Source organism: Lepus europaeus, chromosome 8, assembly GCF_033115175.1.
Source record: "Lepus europaeus isolate LE1 chromosome 8, mLepTim1.pri, whole genome shotgun sequence".
NCBI lineage: Eukaryota > Metazoa > Chordata > Mammalia > Lagomorpha > Leporidae > Lepus > Lepus europaeus.
The window spans coordinates 38,954,391-38,974,185 of record NC_084834.1 but is presented as its reverse complement, the minus strand read 5'-3'; the positions used below and the strand labels follow the sequence as shown (position 1 = coordinate 38,974,185).

At 47.9% G+C, this 19,795-nt stretch overlaps 1 protein-coding gene across 1 annotated transcript in view; it reads left to right on the top strand.

The window, feature by feature from the left end:
* Positions 1-13,718: 13,718 nt before the first annotated feature.
* The window catches only part of NOCT (nocturnin), a 30,439-nt gene continuing 24,362 nt past the window's right edge, over positions 13,719-19,795 (top strand). Inside the window, exon 1 of the mRNA XM_062199608.1 lies at positions 13,719-14,117. Within this exon, the coding sequence (XP_062055592.1) occupies positions 13,943-14,117 (175 nt within the window). The 5' untranslated portion in view covers positions 13,719-13,942. The remainder of the gene's footprint in view (positions 14,118-19,795) is intronic.

Here is a 19,795-nt window from a genome sequence, read left to right as displayed (position 1 = left end):
AAATCTTTTTTTTAAAAAAAAAAGGTCAAAAATCTAGTCAAAGCAACTGGAACTTTTCTATGTTTTAAATATGCTAAAGATGATACCACCTCAGTTATTAGGAAATTCAGAATAAGTTAGAGTAATAGAGTTAAGATTCTCATTACTTTCTTTTGTTTCACTTCTCACCTATTGATATACTCCCAGTCAATGATAGTGCTAAGGACTCAGCTGTGTCCTCCCCAAACACACATGTTAATGCCCTTACCCCCAGTGTGACTGTTTGGCGATAAGTCAGATCATTATAGAACACCAGCAGATTTGTTTGGCGTGATCGCAGTAGAACCCCCAAAGGAGAATGTACTGGCCTGCAGTTCAGCAAGCCAACTATTGATATCAGGGAGGTGGAAGAAAGTAGGAATTATTTGCAATACCAGAGCAAGATGTCAGGCAGTTAGCTTTCAATTCACAAACTCCCCAAAGTATGGCCACAGTGGCCCAGGGCCAGGCCAGGTGAAAGCCAGGAGCCAGGAGCTTCATCTGGGTCTCTCACACGCATGGCAGGGGCCCAAGCACCTGGGTTATCCTCTGCTACTTTTCACAGGCACATTTAGCAGAGAGCTGGATCAGAAGTGGAGCAGCGAGGACTCAAACTGGTGCCCAAATGGGATGCCAGCACTGTAGGCAGAGGCTTAACCTGTTATGCCACAATGCTAGCCCCGAATAAATAAATATTAAAAGAAAAAAAAAAACAGCTTTTGAGGGCACACCCTCAGACTTATGGATATTCCTCTAGACCTTACCTTCTAAACACCATAACTGGATTATGTTTCTACCCTCTTATAAGCATTAACTTATGACTTTGGGTTATAAATGTCTACATGAGTTCGGGTGCCAAATCATATTCAAACCCTAGCACTCTCTCCCTGGCCCCTAAAACTCATGTCCTCCTCATACACAACATAGAATCATTCCATCTCCAATAGTTCCAAAGTCTTAACTCAGATCAATATTAATTCAAAAGTCCAAAGACTCATCTAAGACTCCAGACAAACTCCTCCAGCTGTGAGCCTGTAAAAATCTAAGTGACACACTTCTGAACAGTGGTGGGACAGGCACAGGATATGTATTCCCATCCCAAAAAGGGGAAGTAAAAAAAAGCATCCCAAAGCAAAACCAAGGCCGGCGCCGTGGCTTAACAGGCTAATCCTCCGCCTTGCGGCGCCGGCACACCGGGTTCTAGTCCCGGCCGGGGCACCGATTCTGTCCCGGTTGCCCCTCTTCCAGGCCAGCTCTCTGCTGTGGCCAAGGAGTGCAGTGGAGGATGGCCCAGGTCCTTGGGCCCTGCACCCCATGGGAGACCAGGATAGGCACCTGGCTCCTGCCATCGGATCAGCGCGGTGCGCCGGCCGCAGAGCGCCTACCGCGGCGGCCATTGGAGGGTGAACCAACGGCAAAAGGAAGACCTTTCTCTCTGTCTCCCTCTACTGTCCACTCTGCCTGTCAAAAAAAAAAAAAAAGAATAATAATAAAAAAAAAAAAGCCATCAGGGCAAATATTAAATCCCGAAGCTCCAACTCCAGCATCCTGGGAACTCTGGTGAGGGGTTGGTTTTCAGGGGCTTGGGCAGCCCTGCTTCCATGGCTTTGCTGGTCACTGCCCACGTGGCTGTTCTCTGGGACTGCACGCAGGTGTCTGCAGCTTTCCAAGGTTGCTGTGATGTGGACCCCCTTAGCCAAATAAACCAGCTCATTACCTTCAACTTCAGCTTTCCATAAAGTCCTAGGCATTGAACACAAATACAGTCAGGTTCTCCATCCCTAAATAAATTGGCCTTTAGTCCAATTTAAAAAAAAAAAATTGTCCACATTTCCATCTGAAACCTCATCAGCATGGACTTTACTGTCCACATTTCTACCAGCATTCTGGTCTTTGGTACCTTCACCAGAATGGCCTTTAAGGCTCCACTCACAGTATGTGAAGCTTTATCTGGCTTGTGCCTCCAAACTCTGCCAAGCTTACTCAGTAAACTAATTCCAAAGATTCCTCCACACTCTTCAGATATTGTTATAGTAATGACCCTACTCTTTGATACAAATTTGCTTTATTAGTCAGCTTCTTGTTTCTATGACAAAATACCCAAGGCAGATTAACTTGTAAAGAAATTAAATTTATTTGGGCTCACAGTTTTGGAGGCTCACAGTCCAAGATCAGGGGGCCCATTGGTTCAGCCTCTGGTGGTGTTGTTCTTCCTGGCAGAGTGGTACACAACACAAGCAAGAGACACAGCAGGGCTGGCACTGTGGCTCAGTGGGTTAAGCCACTGTCTACAATACCAGCATCCCAAATGGGCATTGGTTCAAGACCAGGCTGCCCCACTTCCAATCCAGCTCCCTGCTAGTGCACCTGGGAAGGCAGCACAGGATGGCCCAAATCCCTGGGCCCCTGCGCCTACCTGAAAGATCTGGAGGAATTTTCTGGTTCCTGGCCCAGCCCCAGCCATTGTGGCCATTTGGGGAGTGAGCCAGTGGATGAAGTTTATCTCTGTCTCTGTTTCTCTCTCTTTAACTCTGCCTTTCAAATAAATAAATGCATCTTTAAAAAGAAAAAAGAGAGAGAGAGACAGAGAGCAGAGAAACAGCCTGAGGCTTTTATTATAACCCTCTTGCAAGAGGGCACACCCCCAACAACCTAAGGATCTCTCACTGAGCCTCACCTCCTAAACACCATAACTGAGTTGTTTTTACCCTTTTGGTACCACTAATTGATGACTTTGCATGAGTTTGGAAACCAAATCATATATATATATATATATATTTTACAGTCAGAGTGGACAGTGAGAGAGAGACAGAGAGAAAGGTCTTCCTTTTGCCGTTGGTTCACCCTCCAATGGCCGCCGCGGTAGGCGCGCTGCGGCCGGTGCACCGCACTGATCCGATGGCAGGAGCCAGGTGCTTATCCTGGTCTCCCATGGGGTGCAGAGCCCAAGCACTTGGGCCATCCTCCACTGCACTCCCTGGCCACAGCAGAGAGCTGGCCTGGAAGAGGGGCAACCGGGACAGGATTGGTGCCCCGACCGGGACTAGAACCTGGTGTGCCGGCGCCGCAAGGCGGAGGATTAGCCTGTTGAGCCACGGCGCCGGCCACCAAATCATATTTAGTCATAGCACTTCCACAATCTACCACTCAAACATACCTAGATTCCATCCTCTGATTCAATCTGCCATTCAACCCTGTGGTTTTTGTGTCCTTTGTAGTTCTTTTATTTTTTTCTTTTGAGAAAGAGAGAGAGTTAATCATTTACTAGTTCATTTCCCAAGTGTCTTCGACAGTCAGGGTTGTGCCAGGACCAAGTCTCCCACATGAGTATCAGGGGACCACATGCTTAAGCCATCATCTGCTGCCTCCCAGGGTGTACATTAGCCGGAAGCTGTATCAGAAGCAGAGCAGCCAGACCTGGAGAGAGGCTTAGGATATGGGTAGCCTAAGCAAAGACTTAGCCGAGCCCCAAATGCCCACCCACTTTCATAGGTCTTAAATCCTCTCCTCTCCACCATCACCCCCGCCCCAGGTTCTGTGTATGGGAGCTGGCATTGAAGGAGGAAGAGGGAAGTGCATCAGAATCACCTGCAGAGTATTTTTTAAAAACAAGTCTATGTGCCCCGCCCCTCCCCCAGGGCTTCTGAACTCCAGGCTTCCTCATCTGCACTGCTCTTACTCTTCCCCATCTCTGATTCACCATCCACAGTGCTTAGAGGGTGATCTCTCCGAAATGCAACCCTCTCTGCTTGGCTTTGCAGTGGGTCCCCGGCACTGCAGGATAAAGTCCAAACTCCTCTCAAAACCCTTCACACTTCAGCTCTTGCTCACAGCTTCCACCTCACTTCCTGCCACTCCCTCTGGGCACCCTGTGCTCAAGCCTTATCAGAAAGCAGTACTGGTGGGTTCCTGGAACAGGCCTCCTTTCTCGGCTTCACTGTTCTCCACGGACATCCTCCCTGCTCCCTTTCCACTTGGGAGTCACTTTGTTCAAAACCTCCTGACTTCTCCAGGAAATGAGCTATCTTTTTCTGTTTAATTTCCACAATAGCTTGTCTATATCAGGAGTCTATATTCATGATCAGATAATTACAAGTTTCCATGTTTACACAATGTCTCATCCACTGAACTGTGATTAGATTTCATTTACTCCGTTTTTGTACGCCCTAATACAGAACCTGGCATGTAATAAGTACTCAACAAATGTTGACTCAATGAATTTTTAAGTAAATTTTAATTTCAGTTTTTCTGATTGCTGAAAGTATACAATATGTAATACATTATAAAAATATTACTGATTGCTCCATTTTCCAGGTGTCACTGGAGGAAAGGCCGGTGGAAGCCCTGGGGTTCTTCATGCAAGAAAGAATTCAGGCTTGAGATAGAGAACCCCAGTGATAAGGCTTTTTTGGGGATAGGGTATCCGTCAGGTCAGGACAGAAGGGATAGAGAGAGCGCCCAGACACTTGGACTGGGGGAGAGTGAGGTTACATGGTTGAGTGGAGAAAATACACCTGGGCAGGCTAGGTGGGAGGCTCAGCTGAGAGGCAGAGGGCTGACCACCAGTCTGTTTGGACTCCCTAGGTTTTTAAGGTCCTCCCCAGATTTGCTGGCACTGGGCAGCCGGGCAGAGCAGAGGGGCTTCCCTTAGGGCATCTGTGAAGGCTTTATTGCCCCATGTTATTAGGTCAGGTCACCCGTTTGGTCCTGAGAGAATCCTCCTGGGAGCTTTCCTTGGGGGAAGGGCTGAGACTGCCTGGGAGGTTCTCAGGGTCTGGGCAGGAATTTGAAATGCAAGATGCTGGGAATCTGGAGCTTCTGCAGTAGGTGCTGCCCTTCAGGGCTTTCTCACACACACACATAAGCTCAATTTCTGACTTGCTACCTAACACAGGTATTAGGCTCTTTGAATCTCCCCTTTTTTTGAATTGTATTTTTCTGAGAGCTTTTTTTAAAGGTTTTTATTTATTTGAAATAAGTATTGAAAGACAGAGTTACAGAGAGAGGGAAAGACACACACAGAAAGAGAGAGAGAGAGAGATTTCTTCCAACCACTGGTTCAATCCCCAAGTGATTGCAAGAGCCAGTCTGAAGCCAGGTTCCAAGAGCTTCATCCTGGATCCACATGGGTGGCAGCCACCCAAGCACTTGGGCCATCTTCCACTGCTTTTCCCAGGCACATGAGCAGGGAATTGGGTGGGAAGTGGAGCAGCTTGGAATGAACCGGTGCCCATTTGAGATGCTGGCATATCAGGCGGAGGCTTAATTTGCTATGCCACAATACCTGCTCCCTTAGAATCCCTTTTAATAATGGCAATTTATAGTTGAACTTTTCATTTTTCAAAGTAGTTTTTTTTTTTACCAATTTTTCTATAAAGATTTATTTTTTTTGAAAGTCAGACCTAGGCATTAATGGCCTAAGTGCTTTTTTCTTTGAGTAAAAGGAAAACTAGACTCAAATTCAGTTAGAATTTAAAATGATGTTGGGGCCGGCACTGTGGCACCGTGGGTTAACGCCCTGGCCTGAAGCGCCGGTATCCCATATGGGTGCCGTTTTTGGTCCCTGCTGCTTCTCTTCTGGTCCAGCTCTCTGCTGTGGCCTGGAAAAGCAGTAGATGGCCCAAGTGCTTGGGCCCCTGCACCCGCATGGGAGACCAGGTGGAGGCTCCTGGCTCCTGGCTTCGGATCAGCACAGCTCCAGCCATTGTGGCCATTTGGGGAGTGAAACATCAGACAAAGGACCTCTCTCTCTCTCTCTCTCTCTCTCTGCCTCTCTCTGTGTAACTGACTTTCAAATAAATAAATAAATCTTTAAAAAAAAGAATTTAAAATAATGTCTTTGGTAAATTGAATTTGGTTCGATTGTAACTGAACATCAGTTTTAAAGAAATTTCTCTCTTTTGAATCTAGGAAGATCACTGCCTTTAAAAATATTGCTTTAGGCCGGCGCCGCGGCTCACTAGGCTAATCCTCCGCCTTGCGGCGCCGGCACACCGGGTTCTAGTCCCGGTCGGGGCGTCGGATTCTGTCCCGGTTGCCCCCCTTCCAGGCCAGCTCTCTGCTGTGGCCAGGGAGTGCAGTGGAGGATGGCCCAAGTCCTTGGGCCCTGCACCCCATGGGAGACCAGGAGAAGCACCTGGCTCCTGCCATCGGAACAGCGCGGTGCGCCGGCCGCAGCGCGGCGGCCATTGGAGGGTGAACCAACGGAAAAGGAAGACCTTTCTCTCTGTCTCTCTCTCACTGTCCACTCTGCCTGTCCAAAAATTTAAAAAAAAAAAATATTGCTTTGTAACTTGCCAAACTTGTTTTACAAATTGGTTTAACAGGTTTCTGATAGCAATGAGTAATCAATGCTTGTTATAGCACCCCTAAGGTGGATTTTGCAATCTGTGATTTACTGTCACTGATTTATACCTACAGTTTTATAAAAAGGAGTAGAATTTGAGATAAATGTAACTTTGACCTTAATTCAAATAGAGGCATGAGGCCAGCGCCGCGGCTCACTAGGCTAATCCTCCGCCTTGCGGCGCCGGCACACCAGGTTCTAGTCCCGGTCTGGGCACCGGATTCTGTCCCGGTTGCCCCTCTTCCAGGCCAGCTCTCTGCTGTGGCCTGGGAAGGCAGTGGAGGATGGCCCAAGTGCTTGGGCCCTGCACCCCATGGGAGACCAGGATAAGCACCTGGCTCCTGCCATCGGATCAGCGCGGTGCACTGGTCGCAGCGCGCCTACCGCGGTGGCCATTGGAGGGTGAACCAATGGCAAAAAGGAAGACCTTTCTGTCTCTCTCTCTCACTGTCCACTCTGCCTGTCAAAAAGAAAAAAATAATTTAAAAAAATAAAAAAAAAAATAGAGGCATGAGATAATATCAGCATCTTCAGTCATCTAGTTGTAATTGCTAAATGTAAATTGGCTAATGCAAATGAGATAAATGTGTCTAATTGTAAACTTTGGTACTCTTAGGACCTTATACTCTATGGAAAAACTATTTGGGCTTGTTAACATATTTTCATAAATTGTCCATATGAAAATAGTTCAACACCACTTGGAAGTAACTAAGCTTGAAATTTGATGTTATCTTATTTTTAAAAATGTTGTCTTAATTTGGAAATTTCTAAAGGGCTATTTCAAAATGTAAATCAAGGAAATCAGCAAATGGAAAGCAAAACCTATTAGTCTATTTGACATGGAACTAAAATCTGATCCTTTGCTAAAGCAATGAGGGGTTTGTTTTTTTTTTTTTAAGATTTTTATTTACTTATTTGAGAGGTAGAGTTACAGACAGTGAGAGGGAGAGACAGAAAGAGAGGTCTTCCTTCCCTTTAGTTCACCCCCCAAATGGCTGCTATGGCCGGAGCTACGCCAATCTGAAGCCAGAAGCCAGGTAGTTCTTCCTGGTCTCCCACACGGGTGCAGGCACCCAAGCAGTTGGGCCATCCTCCACTGCCCTCCTAGGCCACAGCAGAGAGCTGGACTGGAAGAGGAGCATCCGGGAATAGAACCCAGCACCCATATGGGATTCCAGCACCGTAGGCGGAGGATTAGCCAAGTGAGCCACGGTGCCGGCCCAGCAATGAAGTTTTTGCAATGCATATATGTTAGTAAATATTCTGAAATAGTGTTAAAAATCTGTTTAAAAACTGCAGCATCTCCTTTTAATCGTTTTTTGCTTGTTTGTTTGTTTTGACAGACAGAGTGGATAGTGAGAGAGAGAGAGAGAGAGAGAGAGAAAGGTCTTCCTTTTTGCCGCTGGTTCACCCTCCAATGGCCGCTGCAGCCGGCGCATCTCGCTGACCCGAAGCCAGGAGCCAGTTGCTTCTCCTGGTCTCCCACGCGGGTGCAGGGCCCAAGCACTTGGGCCATCCTCCACTGCCTTCCCGGGCCACAGCAGAGAGCTGGCCTGGAAGAGGGGCAACCGGGACAGAATCCGGCACCCCAACCGGGACTAGAACCCGGTGTGCCGGCGTCGCAAGGCGGAGGATTAGCCTGTTAAGCCACGGCGCCGGCCTGTTTTTTGTTTTTGAGAGGCAGAGTTACAGACAGTGAAAGGGAGAGACAGAGAGAAAGGTCTTCCCTCCTCTGGTTCACTCCCCAAATGGCCACAATGGCTGGAGCTGTGCCTATCTGAATCCAGGAGCCAGGTGCCTCCTCCCAGTCTCCTACAAGGGTGCAGGGGCCCAAAGACTTTGGCCATCTTCTATGCCTTCCCAGGGCACAGCAGAGAGCTGGATCAGAAGAGGAGCAGCCGGGACTAGAACTGGTGCCGGTGCGGCAGGCGGAGGATTGACCCACTGCACCACGGGCCGTCCCCAGCATCTCCTTTTAATAGTTTTGTTTAATTGGTGACTGTCAGTTTTCTAGCCAGCTCCAGTAAGCTATTTTCTCTTCCCTAATTCTGACTCTGTTAAAATTGTTCCCAGTTGTGGAATAATTCCATGTGCTAACTAATTTAAGTTTTTATATACAATTCTTGGGATGACCAAAGATAGATTTTGTGTTCTGTCAAAGTAATCTATTGTGTTCTCTTAATGTTTCTGTTAAGTTCTAATTGTTTAAAAACAGCTGAGTCTTTGTAAAGAGCTATGGGTTGGGGCCCGCACTGTGGCGCAGTGGGTTAACGCCCTGGTCTGGAGTGCCAGCATCTCATATGGGTGCTGCTTCTGGTCTCTTCCAGTGCAGCCCTCTGCTATGGCCCGGGAAAACAGTAGAAGATGGCCCAAGTCCTTGTACCCCTGCACCCGTGTGGGAGATCCAGAAGCTCCTGGCCCCTGGCTTCAGATCTGCGCAATTCTGGTCAATGAGGCCAATTGGGGAGTGAACCAGTGGATGGAAAACCTCTCTCTCTCTCTCTCTCTCTCTCTCTCTCTCTCTCTCTCTCTCTCTCTCTCTGCCTCTCCTCTCTGCGTAGCTCTGACTTATAAATAAATAAACACATCTTTTAAAAAAATCTGCTCTCTTATATTCCTAAAGGACCCCCTTCTCCTTGTCCTGAATTGTATTTAATATTCTGGGACAGTTCTGTAAGCAGATAAAGCCAATAATGTACCACAGGTTCCAACTTAGAAAAAGTATGGTTACTTCAGATTGCTAAGAACAGAAAGTAATTCGAATTGGTTGATGGTAACTTAAAAAAACAGCTAAAAATTTTAGGAAACTATCACTGAAGCTGCTTTATTGTTCTGTCATGTATGTTATGTTACACATGTGCACATATTGTATGTCTTCATGGGAAAATTTATTCAGAGCTCTATTTTAATTGTCTTATATATAAATATTGCTCAACTTCAAACTGCTAAGTTAAAGATACCTTTTTGGTCCGTGTGACCTAAATCTCTGTACCAGATGTTTTAAATTTGTTGACATGTTTGTACTTAGGTTTGCTGGTCAAACAAGTTATACTTGTGTTAGATATTTAAGCGATGTTTCCAAATATATGTACTCTTGGAATTTATAGAAGGCATTGGACTTTTTTGTAACTGATTTCATAAGTCATTAATTAACAGTCTTTATTTGATATTGTCAGTAAGCCATCTGGGAAGCCTGACTTGTTCCCTCATTTCTCCACTTTCTTCAAGACGGGAAACTAATTCTATTCTGACGGACTCTCTAGGATGTACAATTTGATTTTTAGACCTTATAAAAGGGACGGCTAACATTTTTCTGTAATAGTAGCATAGCTAAAATGAGAGCTTAAATTATGATTCCACAGCTAGACTACTTTGTCATGGGCACAGTAAACAGGCAAACCCTCCCTTTTTAAACCAAAGGGAGAGAGTTTTACTAATGACTTAAAATTTTCTAGATAAGGTGGTCATCGTTTTGACATGGAATTGAAGGTCTCCCAGTCAGAGCCACAGACCTTGTTCACTCTAAGCTGAAAAGCCCTTCACTTGGCCCAGCTTCCAAAGTAACCACTAGTGTTGAGGGGATGGCCAAGTAGGGTCAGCAGCATTGCAGGCAGAACTGTATATTAACTAAAACGGTTTTCCTTTTAGAAATGCCACCTACCTTCTCTTCAAGCCAGCTCTCCTCCCAGGCCAGCTAGGTAATGGCAGTCAATCCTCCCTTACGATGTGCCCCATGTAAACAGATAGATAGGTCTGAGCCTCAAAACTGGCAAGCCTTAAAGCCCATCTGATTATCTTCAAGCCCTTTCTGGCAGTTTCTATTTGCGTCTCAATGAAAAAAAATTTGCTCATGGTTTAGACAATTTTCTTAGGGCCTCTAACAATGACTCTGTCCTCGGTTTTAGATCCTGTGATTCTAGATTCTGTGAGTTTAAACTGTTAGGTTTGTTTTCTTTAGACTTAAAAAAGTAAAATTCTAGGCCCATGCACATGAAACCTCCGAAGGAAGCGGTTTCTGAAAGCTGGCACTGCATCCCCTGGAGAAGCCACCTCCTGCAGAGAAGCCACCGTTTCCTGCTGGAGCCCCGTCTTGACTCCTTTTCCTGAAGACGCCCCTTTTCAGCATGAAGCAGCCAGAGTGATCATCATCCAGTCCCCCTAATAGATGTTAGGGTACATTGTGTTAAGGGGCGAATGTGAGGAGTCGGATGGGGTAATAGGTAGTCAGGGTAGTCCCAATGGAATTCGGGGTATAAAATATTTGCTTCCTTCCCCAGAAATATTATCTTTAACGAGAACAAACAGGCTGCCCTCCTTCCTTCAGAATCTCCAAATTTACCATGAGAACAGCAAAGGAGCTCTTTCTGACCTCACAGCTTATTGTGAAAACAAGTTACCTGTCCCACCCTTCAGGATAGTCTTTTGTTTTATCCTGAGCAGGCCAGAGAGGATGGGGAATTGTAAATCAGGTCTCTTAATGGGTTTTTGTCTGGTAACTGAATCCCAATCTGCTTGTCAAGTGTTTTTTTTTTCCTTTGAAATTGTACTTTAAAAACCCCTGTGCTGTTATTTTTTCTCTCTTGGAAGCCCCACTCCAATGCTGCTCTGGTCTTTGACTCATAAATCTTTGTAAATCTAAAAAAAAAAAAAAGGTCAGAGTTACACAGAGAGGAAAAGAGAGAGCTCTTCCATTTGCTGGTTTATTCCCCAGATATCTGCAACAGCCAGCACTGGGCCAGGCCGAAGCCAAGAGCCAGGAGCTTTATTCAGGTCTCCCATGTGGGCGCCGGGGCCCAAACACTTGGACCATCCTCTGCTACTTTCCCCAGGCCTTCCACAGGGAGCTGGATAGGAGGTGGAGCACCTAGGACCCGAACCAGGACATATGGAATGCTGGCATCTCAGGTGGCAGTTTTACCAGCTACCCCATATTGCTGCCCCCTCTCCAATATTTTATTGTGAATATCCACAAATATTTGAGTATGGAAAATAAAATAGATTTGTAAAAAAAAAAAAAAGATTTGTAAGTGAACACTCATATATCCATCATTTGGATTCTTTTTTTTTAAGATTGATTTATTTATTTGTAAGTCAGAGTTACACAGAGAGAGAGGAGAGGCAGAGAGAGAGGTCTTCCATCCGCTGATTCACTTCCCAATTGGCCTCAATGGCCTGAGCTGTGCTGATCCAAAGCCAGGAGCCAGGAGTTTCTTCCGGGTCTCCCACTCCTGTGCAGGGTCCCAAGGACTTGGGCCATCTTCCACTGCTTCTACTTCCCAGGCCACAGCAGAGAGCTGGATTGGAAGTGGAGCAGCTGGGACACAAACGGGATGCTGGTACTGCAGGCAGTGTCTACCCGCTGTGCCACAGCACCAGCCCCTGGATTCTTTTTTTAAAAAATGTTATTATTTTTAAATTTACTTGACAGGCTGGTTCATTCTCCAAATGCCCACAATGTCTGAAACTGGGCAGGGGTCAAAGTTGGAAGCTGGAAATGCAATTCAGGTCTCCCACATGGGTAGTGGGAACCCAATTATTTGAGCTGTCACCACTGCCTTCTGGGGTCTGCATTAGCAGGGAGCCGAAGTCAAAAGCTAGAGACAAGCATGGAATGCAGACACTCTGATATGACACATGGACATCGTAACTGCTAGGCTGTTCCCTTCCACTTGGATTCTCAATCAACATTTTGTTATATTTGCAAAATATTTTTATGAGTCAGTTTTATTATCTTTTATTTTCCTCAATGACTAAGGTATGATTCTATCTATTTTATAGATAAGGAACCTGAGACTCAGAGGATTTAATGACTTGCCCAGGAGTTTGTCTCTAGGAGTTGTGACCAACTTGTGCCAGATGACTCATCCACACCCTGTGAGCATTAGAAACATAATCTTGGTCTGAAACAATGTGTTGAATCCCCTTGGTGATGAAAGGCTTCCAGTTCCATGAAACAGGAGATTCAGCAAAATCATGAGCATACCAACAGATGTATTTTCTACATTTTAAAATTTATTGATGGTTATTCATCGCTGGAGAGACAGACAAGACATCTCCCATCTGCTGGTTCATTCTCCAAATGCTTGCAATAGCCAGGGCTGGGCCAGGCCCAAGATAGGAGTCTTGAATTCATTCTGGGTGTCCCACATGGGTGGCAGGGACCCAAGTGCTTGAACTGCCTCACAGGGTGGGCATTAGCCAGAAGTTGGCAGGGACTCACATGTGGGAGTCCCTCTCAACCATCCCCAGAAGGCCCACCCTAGAACACATTTCTAAGGCACAGGTCACTCAGATAGGAACACAGTCTTGTGTTTGCCCTCTCCTCATTCCACTTCATTTGCTGGTTAGTCATCATTTCCTGACCCATCCACCTGAGATAGCTCTCCCATCCATTCTTCTCCAGTACTGTCAGCTTGGTGTAGTCAAACACACCTTATCTCAACTGGTCTTTCTCTCACCTGCTCATGGACCAGAGACACGCGACGTCCAAGTAAAATACAGCTTCGACGCATCAGTGCTAGGCTCACCAAACATCAGTGGATGGCAACTATCTACCAAATTAATTCTCGTATAAATCCACACCATCACAAGCCAAGCTCTCCAGGCATCCGGCCTTCTACTCCTTAGTAATAACTCCTCATCTTGCCTGAGAGGAGTTATTCCCCCAAACACACAAGGGGCTTTCCTGCTTATTTGCTCTCGTGGTGTGTAGATCATGACTAAGCCCCTTCCAAATTCCGGACCCCTACGTCATGGTCCAATCGTACAAACCTTTCAGAGGTCTTGAGCCTGTCATTAACCTCTGACGCCAATCCTGTGGCCCAGATCTCGACCTATGATGCGGAACTTTAGGGTCTGATTTCTCCGTCACCTGTTGTCCCCCTTGCCCGAGTCTGACACCCCTGTTGCTTGAATCACCGTCGCCTGATTAATTTCCTTTAACGCCACAGACTCCGCGAAGGGGTAGGAGGCGGACGCCCCCGGCTGTATTCCCGTGGGCGCGCACAGACGGAAGCCGCCCGCGGGTCCAACCCACACGTGTCCCCTGGGCCACAGCCCCGGAACGGTCTCGGGATTCCCAGCCTCTGGGCGCTTCCATTCCAGCCAGCGAGAGGGGGCGCTTATTTATTTAACAGCGCTCCAACGGATACCAGTCACTTTCGACCTCCTAAAGCTGCCATCCTACAAGACAGTCCAAGTCTCCAGTCGTTGTAGAGCAGTAGCGGCCCGGGTGACGGAACGCAGCTCGTTCGAGCCGAGGGTCGGGTCCTGCGGTCCCCCCCCCACGCGCCGCTCCAGTTGGTAGCGCCCGCTTTGTCAGCGCCCTGCGCTCGCCGGTTGCCTTCCAGCTCTCGCCGGCCCGCGGCAGACTGTGCCGCCGCCGCCGCCGCTGCAGCCTCAGCCTCTCGGTTCTGCCGCTCAGGACTTTCTCCTGGGCCTGGGGGCTGGGTGGGAAGCATCCGGGAGCAGCCGCGCGGACGGCCCCGACAGTGTGATCGACTCGCCGGCCTCGGCCCCGGCCAGACCCCGCTCCTCGGCGCGCGAGGGGCCGCGGCGGTTGTGGCGGTGCTGCCCGGCATGTTGCAGAGCCCGCGGCGGCTCTGCTCCGCCCTGCTGCAGAGGGAAGCCCCCGGCCTGCGCCGCCTGCCCGTCCCCGGGCTGCGTCGCCCCTCGCCCCCGCCGGCGGCTGTCCCCCGGCTCCTGGCGGCGGCCTCGGCGGCCTCGGGCGCTGCGAGGTCGTGTTCCCGAGCAGGTGAGTGCGCGGCGGCTGCGGGCGCGGAGCAGCCGCCGGGAATGAATGGGGAGCTGCAGGCTCGTCGGGTGGTGGGCCTCGGGCTTGGCAGCTGGTCCATCCGTAGCAGCTGTTTCTGCTCTCGTTTCCTCCTTCCCCTTGCTCTGGCTTGCCAGGGCTCGCATCACGAATTGTTAAGAAAGAGCACTGGTTCCTAGCATACATCCTATGCTTCAGTGTCTCTCACTCGTAACCTACCTTAAATTTCCCCGATGCCGAGACCGTATAATTATTTCTGTTGGTTCCATTTTTTAAAAATCGTGCTGTTTGTGGAAATTTTCATGCAAAAAATAACCATACAGGACACTTCTTTGATCATGTGGCTACATGGCCTAGATGTTCTGAAAATTTCTCAAGTCATATTGATAACACATGGATTGGCTTTACATTGATTTGGGGTTCTTTTGGAGCTTTGTATATTCCAGGGGTTAAACTCCCTTAAGTGAGGCCTTGCATTCACCAAGAGCCAATTTTACCATCTTCAATCTATTCTCCGGGTCTCCCTTTTTCTGCTACCTCTGCCCCTGGAGACAGGAGTAACGGTGGTCACAGATTACATTCACAATTCATTATACCTTTAAAATTGAAAAATACAGTTTCTCTTTCCAAACTGGCAATTACTTCAGAACACTTTTTTTTAAAAGGTGCATTTTTAAAAGGTGTATTCAGGTTATTGCTGTTGAAGACATTCATATTACCAATCTAGATTGTCAATCACTGCATATTTTCTAGGAAAATTTTGAATTAGGTAGAAAGTGAACATTAAAAAGAACAGGTTCACTGTGGCTTTCTTTAATTAACAAAAGTGATCATCTGAAATGTGATTGAAGCCAAGACTTTAATCATGTTATTGGTGGATATTGCTGGGCTATACCTTGAGAAAAATGAGAGTGTTAAACTGGTTACTTGAGACTCAAAACTCTATGCAGGTTTTTCAGAAGGAGTGAAATTCACATAGGTAGTTACATCAAACCCTCCCCCCAGTTCTATAGGAATTTGGCATGTTGTGAAATACTTGTTAGAATGGGTACTACCTAATTTTTTTCTCGCTGAACACTTTCAAGAGGAACATAGTTAAATTTTTGAGGTGGGAAGAGTAGAAGAAAACCAGCTTATGTGTCCTGCAACAGCTCCCACCTTAAATTCCCTCCGAGTTAAGATCAGAGAGAAGTACTTCTTGGGAATACAGGTAGCGTGGTAGACATACAGGCAGCATTATTAATTTAGGACTCAACAGTCTTCCCAGAGAGCAACTGGAATGTTAGGCCTTTGACGCAGGAAAGTGTTCTAATTATTACTACTTTTTAAAATTTCTTTTTATCTACTTGAAAGGCAGAGAGAGAGGTTCAGGCCTCAATTGACTGTGATAGCCAGGACTGGGCCAGGCTGAAACCAGGAGGCGGAAACTTCATCCCGGTCCCCCACGTGGGTGATGGGAGCCCAAGTCCTTGAGCCGTCGTTGCCTCCCAGGGTGCACACCAGCAGGAAGCTGGATCAGAAGTGGAGTAGCCAGGACTGAAACCAGGCACTCTGATTCAGGATACATGCTTCCCAAGGGGCAGCCTAGCCCCCTGCTCCACAGTGCCCACTGCCAATTTTTCTTTATTTATGTAAGGGGCAGAGTGACAAAGAGAAAGACAGAAAAAGGTCTTCCATCCACTGGTTCACTTCCTAGATGGCCGCATCGGCCGGAACTGAGACAATCAAAAGCCAGGAGCTTCTGCTGGGTCTCCCACACAGGTGCAGGGGCCCAAGCACTTAGGACATCTTCCACTGCTTTCCCAGGCAGGCCATAAGCAGAGAGCTAGACTGGAAGAGGAGCGGTTGGGACATAAGCCGGTGCCCATATGGGATGCCGCAGGCTGAGACTTAGCCTACTGTACCACAGCATAGGGGATCCCCCCCAGTGAACTTTAAAAAGTCCTCAAGCTAGTTCAAAGAATTTTATGGTACTTAAACTACTATAGACAATCACTACGAAGTCTAGGCAGTTTTTCTTTTGCATGCTGAAGCTATTAGGAAGAAACCTGTGCGTTCACTCATTGCTTGCTCATTCAAGAAGGGCCTTACGGAGCATCTCTCACATACGAGGTGCTTATCATAGGAGGTCAAGGACTGTGAGCCCTACACTGTCCTCCAGGAAATGTGCTGCCCGGTGAGGGGTGAGATTTCCCCGAAGAAAGGGCTGTGTAATGAACTGAGCGCCTTTCACTTGGTTTGCAAATGGCACAGGGGCGCAGGAGGGACGCAGTTCCCTGCAGCAGTGGTGACCCTGCAGGCTTCAAGAGGTGACTGGCGTTTGCGTGTGCCCTGAAGCCTGGCTAGGATCAAAGAGAGGAACAGTAACCATTTTGTTGGGGGAAATCTAGAGAAAATGGGGAAAGGCATGAGGCATGGATGCGGAAGGGCGAGGATAGAGATAATTTGCAAAATGGATAGTGTTTCCCAGAGAGCCTCAGAACCAGCTTTAGGTGCTTTTTAAAAACACAGATTCTTGGAACCCATTATAAACCCATCAAATCAGACTCATTAGTAGAAGGCCCCAGATTCCACATTACTGAGCAAAATAGTCATGAAACAACATAGCCAGTGTTTGGACATCTGGCCTTGCAGAGGGTAAAAGCTACCCTCCAGAGAGTTTGGGGAGGGCGGGGAGTGGCTCCCCACCCTTGGCCCATTTGATTCTCAGTTCTTCCTAACGGAAGCCCCCTGACTGTTGTTGGGCAGTACTGGAGAGATGGGCACAGCCCTTGGGTTTATCACATTCTCCGTTAGAGAGAATCTGCAGGGTGCATGGTGGCGATCCACAGTGGCTTGCTTGCTCTTCTCCAGCAGGGACGGCAGCTGCCACGGTCACCGCACTGGAGGAAGTGCACTTGGCGAGTCCCCGCGGGCTTAGGAACGCTGCCCTCCTCTGCCCTCCGCCCTCAGACACTGAAGAGCCCGCTAACTCTCTGTTCTCCACCCCCAGAACATGTTGCTTGTTTCTGGGTACATTTTCAAAGGCAAATACCAGCTTATTTGAAGAGGCTGCTTTATTTAGTAGGTCCCTTAACTCTATAAGCAAGCTGCTCATGAGAGAAAAGAAATGGAAAAGCCTGTAATTATCAAAAAGTGTCTACAGCATAAATGGCTTTCCTTGTGGGAGAACGAAGGTATTTTCCTGAAGTGCTCGGCGGGAGGAGTTCAGATACAGTGAGCTCTTGGGAGCTTTTGAGTTCCTAATCGTGGCTGCAGAATCAGATTCAACACGCTTTCCCCGTGATCTTCTGCAAATTGTTTAGCCTTGCTGGCTGGCTCTAGGAAAAAAAAAAAAAGGAATAAATTGATAGCAATTTACCAAATTGATAGCGACTTACCCGCTAGCTTTATTAACAGTACATTTAACAAGGCAATTATTCCGTTGTGCCTCATGACTAATTGCAGCAGGAATTGAGAGGAGAAATCTGTGTGGTTGGATTTGTCTGGGTGGAAGGGAGCAGGGTGAGTGGATGGTTGGGAGAGAAGATTGCCCCATGCCTGGAAGAAGGTGGCAGGTGTGGGAGCAGTGACGAACATCTGTGGGAAAGAACTTTCCAGAATTATCTGGGATGCTTGTCAAAACCCAGATGTCTGGTTCTTCATCTGTGTACTTGAGTCAGTTTCCTGAGGAGATGCCTGGTAAGTTGTATGTTTAACTGGAGGCCTGGGTGATTGTTTCCAGAAACTTTGAAGAACATTTTATGAGCTCTGCCCTTCCTTTCCAGTGGTACTTACTGCTGGAAAGTGGAAGAGACCCTGGAGAGGATTCAGGAAAAGGGTTAAGATCTTTGAACTTGAGACCTCAGACAGTTCAAGAGACCCCTGAATAGGACCGTTCACCCCAACAAGAGCAGGGTGTTTTCCTTTTTTCAAGCCTTTTTTATTTATTTGGGAGGTAGAGTAACAAAGAGAAATCTTCCATCTACTACTTCACTCCCCAATGCCTGTAAAAGCTCACTGGGCCAGACCAAAATCAGGAGCCTAGAACTTCATCCAGGTGTCCCACATGGGCAGCAGGGGCCAAATATTCAAGCCATCACCTGCTGCCTTCCAGTGTGGCATGTTAGCAGGAAGCTGGATTGGAAGCGAAGCTGGTACTCGAACCGAGGCACTCCAGTGTGGAATGCGGGCATCCCTTGTGGTGACCTGGCCACCAGAGTGCCTGCCCTCCAAAGCAGGTTTTTGGTTTTTTTTTTAATTTCTTTGAAAGGCAGAGTTACAGAGAGGCAGAGGCAGAGAGAGAGGTCTTCATCTTCTGATTCACTCCCGAGATGGCTGCAACGGCCGGAGCACCAAAGCAGGTTTTAAGAAAGGGGTTGGGACCTGCACTGTGGCATAGTAGGTTAAGCCTCTGCCTATGGTGCCAGCAATCCCATATGGGTGCAAGTTCAAGTCCCAACTGCAGCACTTCCAATCCAGCTCCCTGCTAGTGTACCTGAGCATGCCCCAAGTGCTTGGGCCCCTGGCGCACTTGGGAGACCTGGAGGAGGCTCCTAGCTCCTGGCTTTTGAAAGAAGAAAGGGAGGAATTGGGGTATGTATGCAAATTCCTTGAGATTTACACTGCAGTAGAAGCGTATCTATGCAGTTGTGCAGGTGGCTGTGTTAATAACAGCTATTTCTGATGTCTCCTGAAAGAAGTGGGGTGGCTGTCTTCTGGTTTCTTGGGAGGAGGAATAAGAGTGAGACTCCCAGCATCTCTGCTACTGGGAGTCATCCATAACAAATCAGAAGTTACGCGGCCTTGATGGCCACTTATCTGGTGGTTACTTCATTACACAGTTAGGAATTTGTAGGCGGGTTAGGCACAGGTGTCTGGGCTCACAGGAAACCCACGTGGACTTTCCTGGAAAGCAGGTGAGATATTTTGAATTTATTGCTCTTGGTGGATCCGGGGAGATCAATGTTCCTGCTGTAGAAGACCACAGGGAAAAGCCTTAGCTGTGTGAACACAACACTTGGCGTGTGCAGTCACCATGGCTTCTGGAGGCGAAGGGGTGTGGGCAGGAGGGCCAGGGGAGAGAAGCTAAGGAAGATGAGGCCTTTGGATTTGAGTGCCCCTACACATTTTTTTTTTTTCCCAAATGGCTGTGCACACCCCCCCACCCCCACCCCGGGCTTCTGAATGTTGGTATCTGTGTGACATAGAGCGTGCGTGACAGCCGCTTACCGACAACACGGGGCCGGAAGCCTGCCTTGCGTGTCATCCTGATGTGTCTGTTCTTGCACCTCCGAGGGTGAGAGACTGCCGATGGAAGGTGGAGCGTGCAGGAAGCCACTTTTATTCCATCTTCAGAAAAGAGCAGGCAGCCAGAATCACAGAGGGATGGTTGCTGCAGGATCGCTGCGGGTTCCTGGGGCCGCCTCTGCGGCCGCCTTCCTCTCCCTTCCCTTCCATCCCTCCGACAGCTTGAGCTTCCAGTACGTGTGGGGCTGTTTGCGACGCCTCTCAGCCCCTGTCCAGTGCAGGACAGGTGTTGCTCATACCCTGGATACAGTATTTTCTGTTTCCTTTTTTTGTGTCTTAGCTATCCCGAATGTTAGCTGTCGTTGAGCAGACATCTGCTGAAGGAAAGAGGTTCTTCCTAGCGAACCTTGTAGGTCAGATCCATCTCTTGG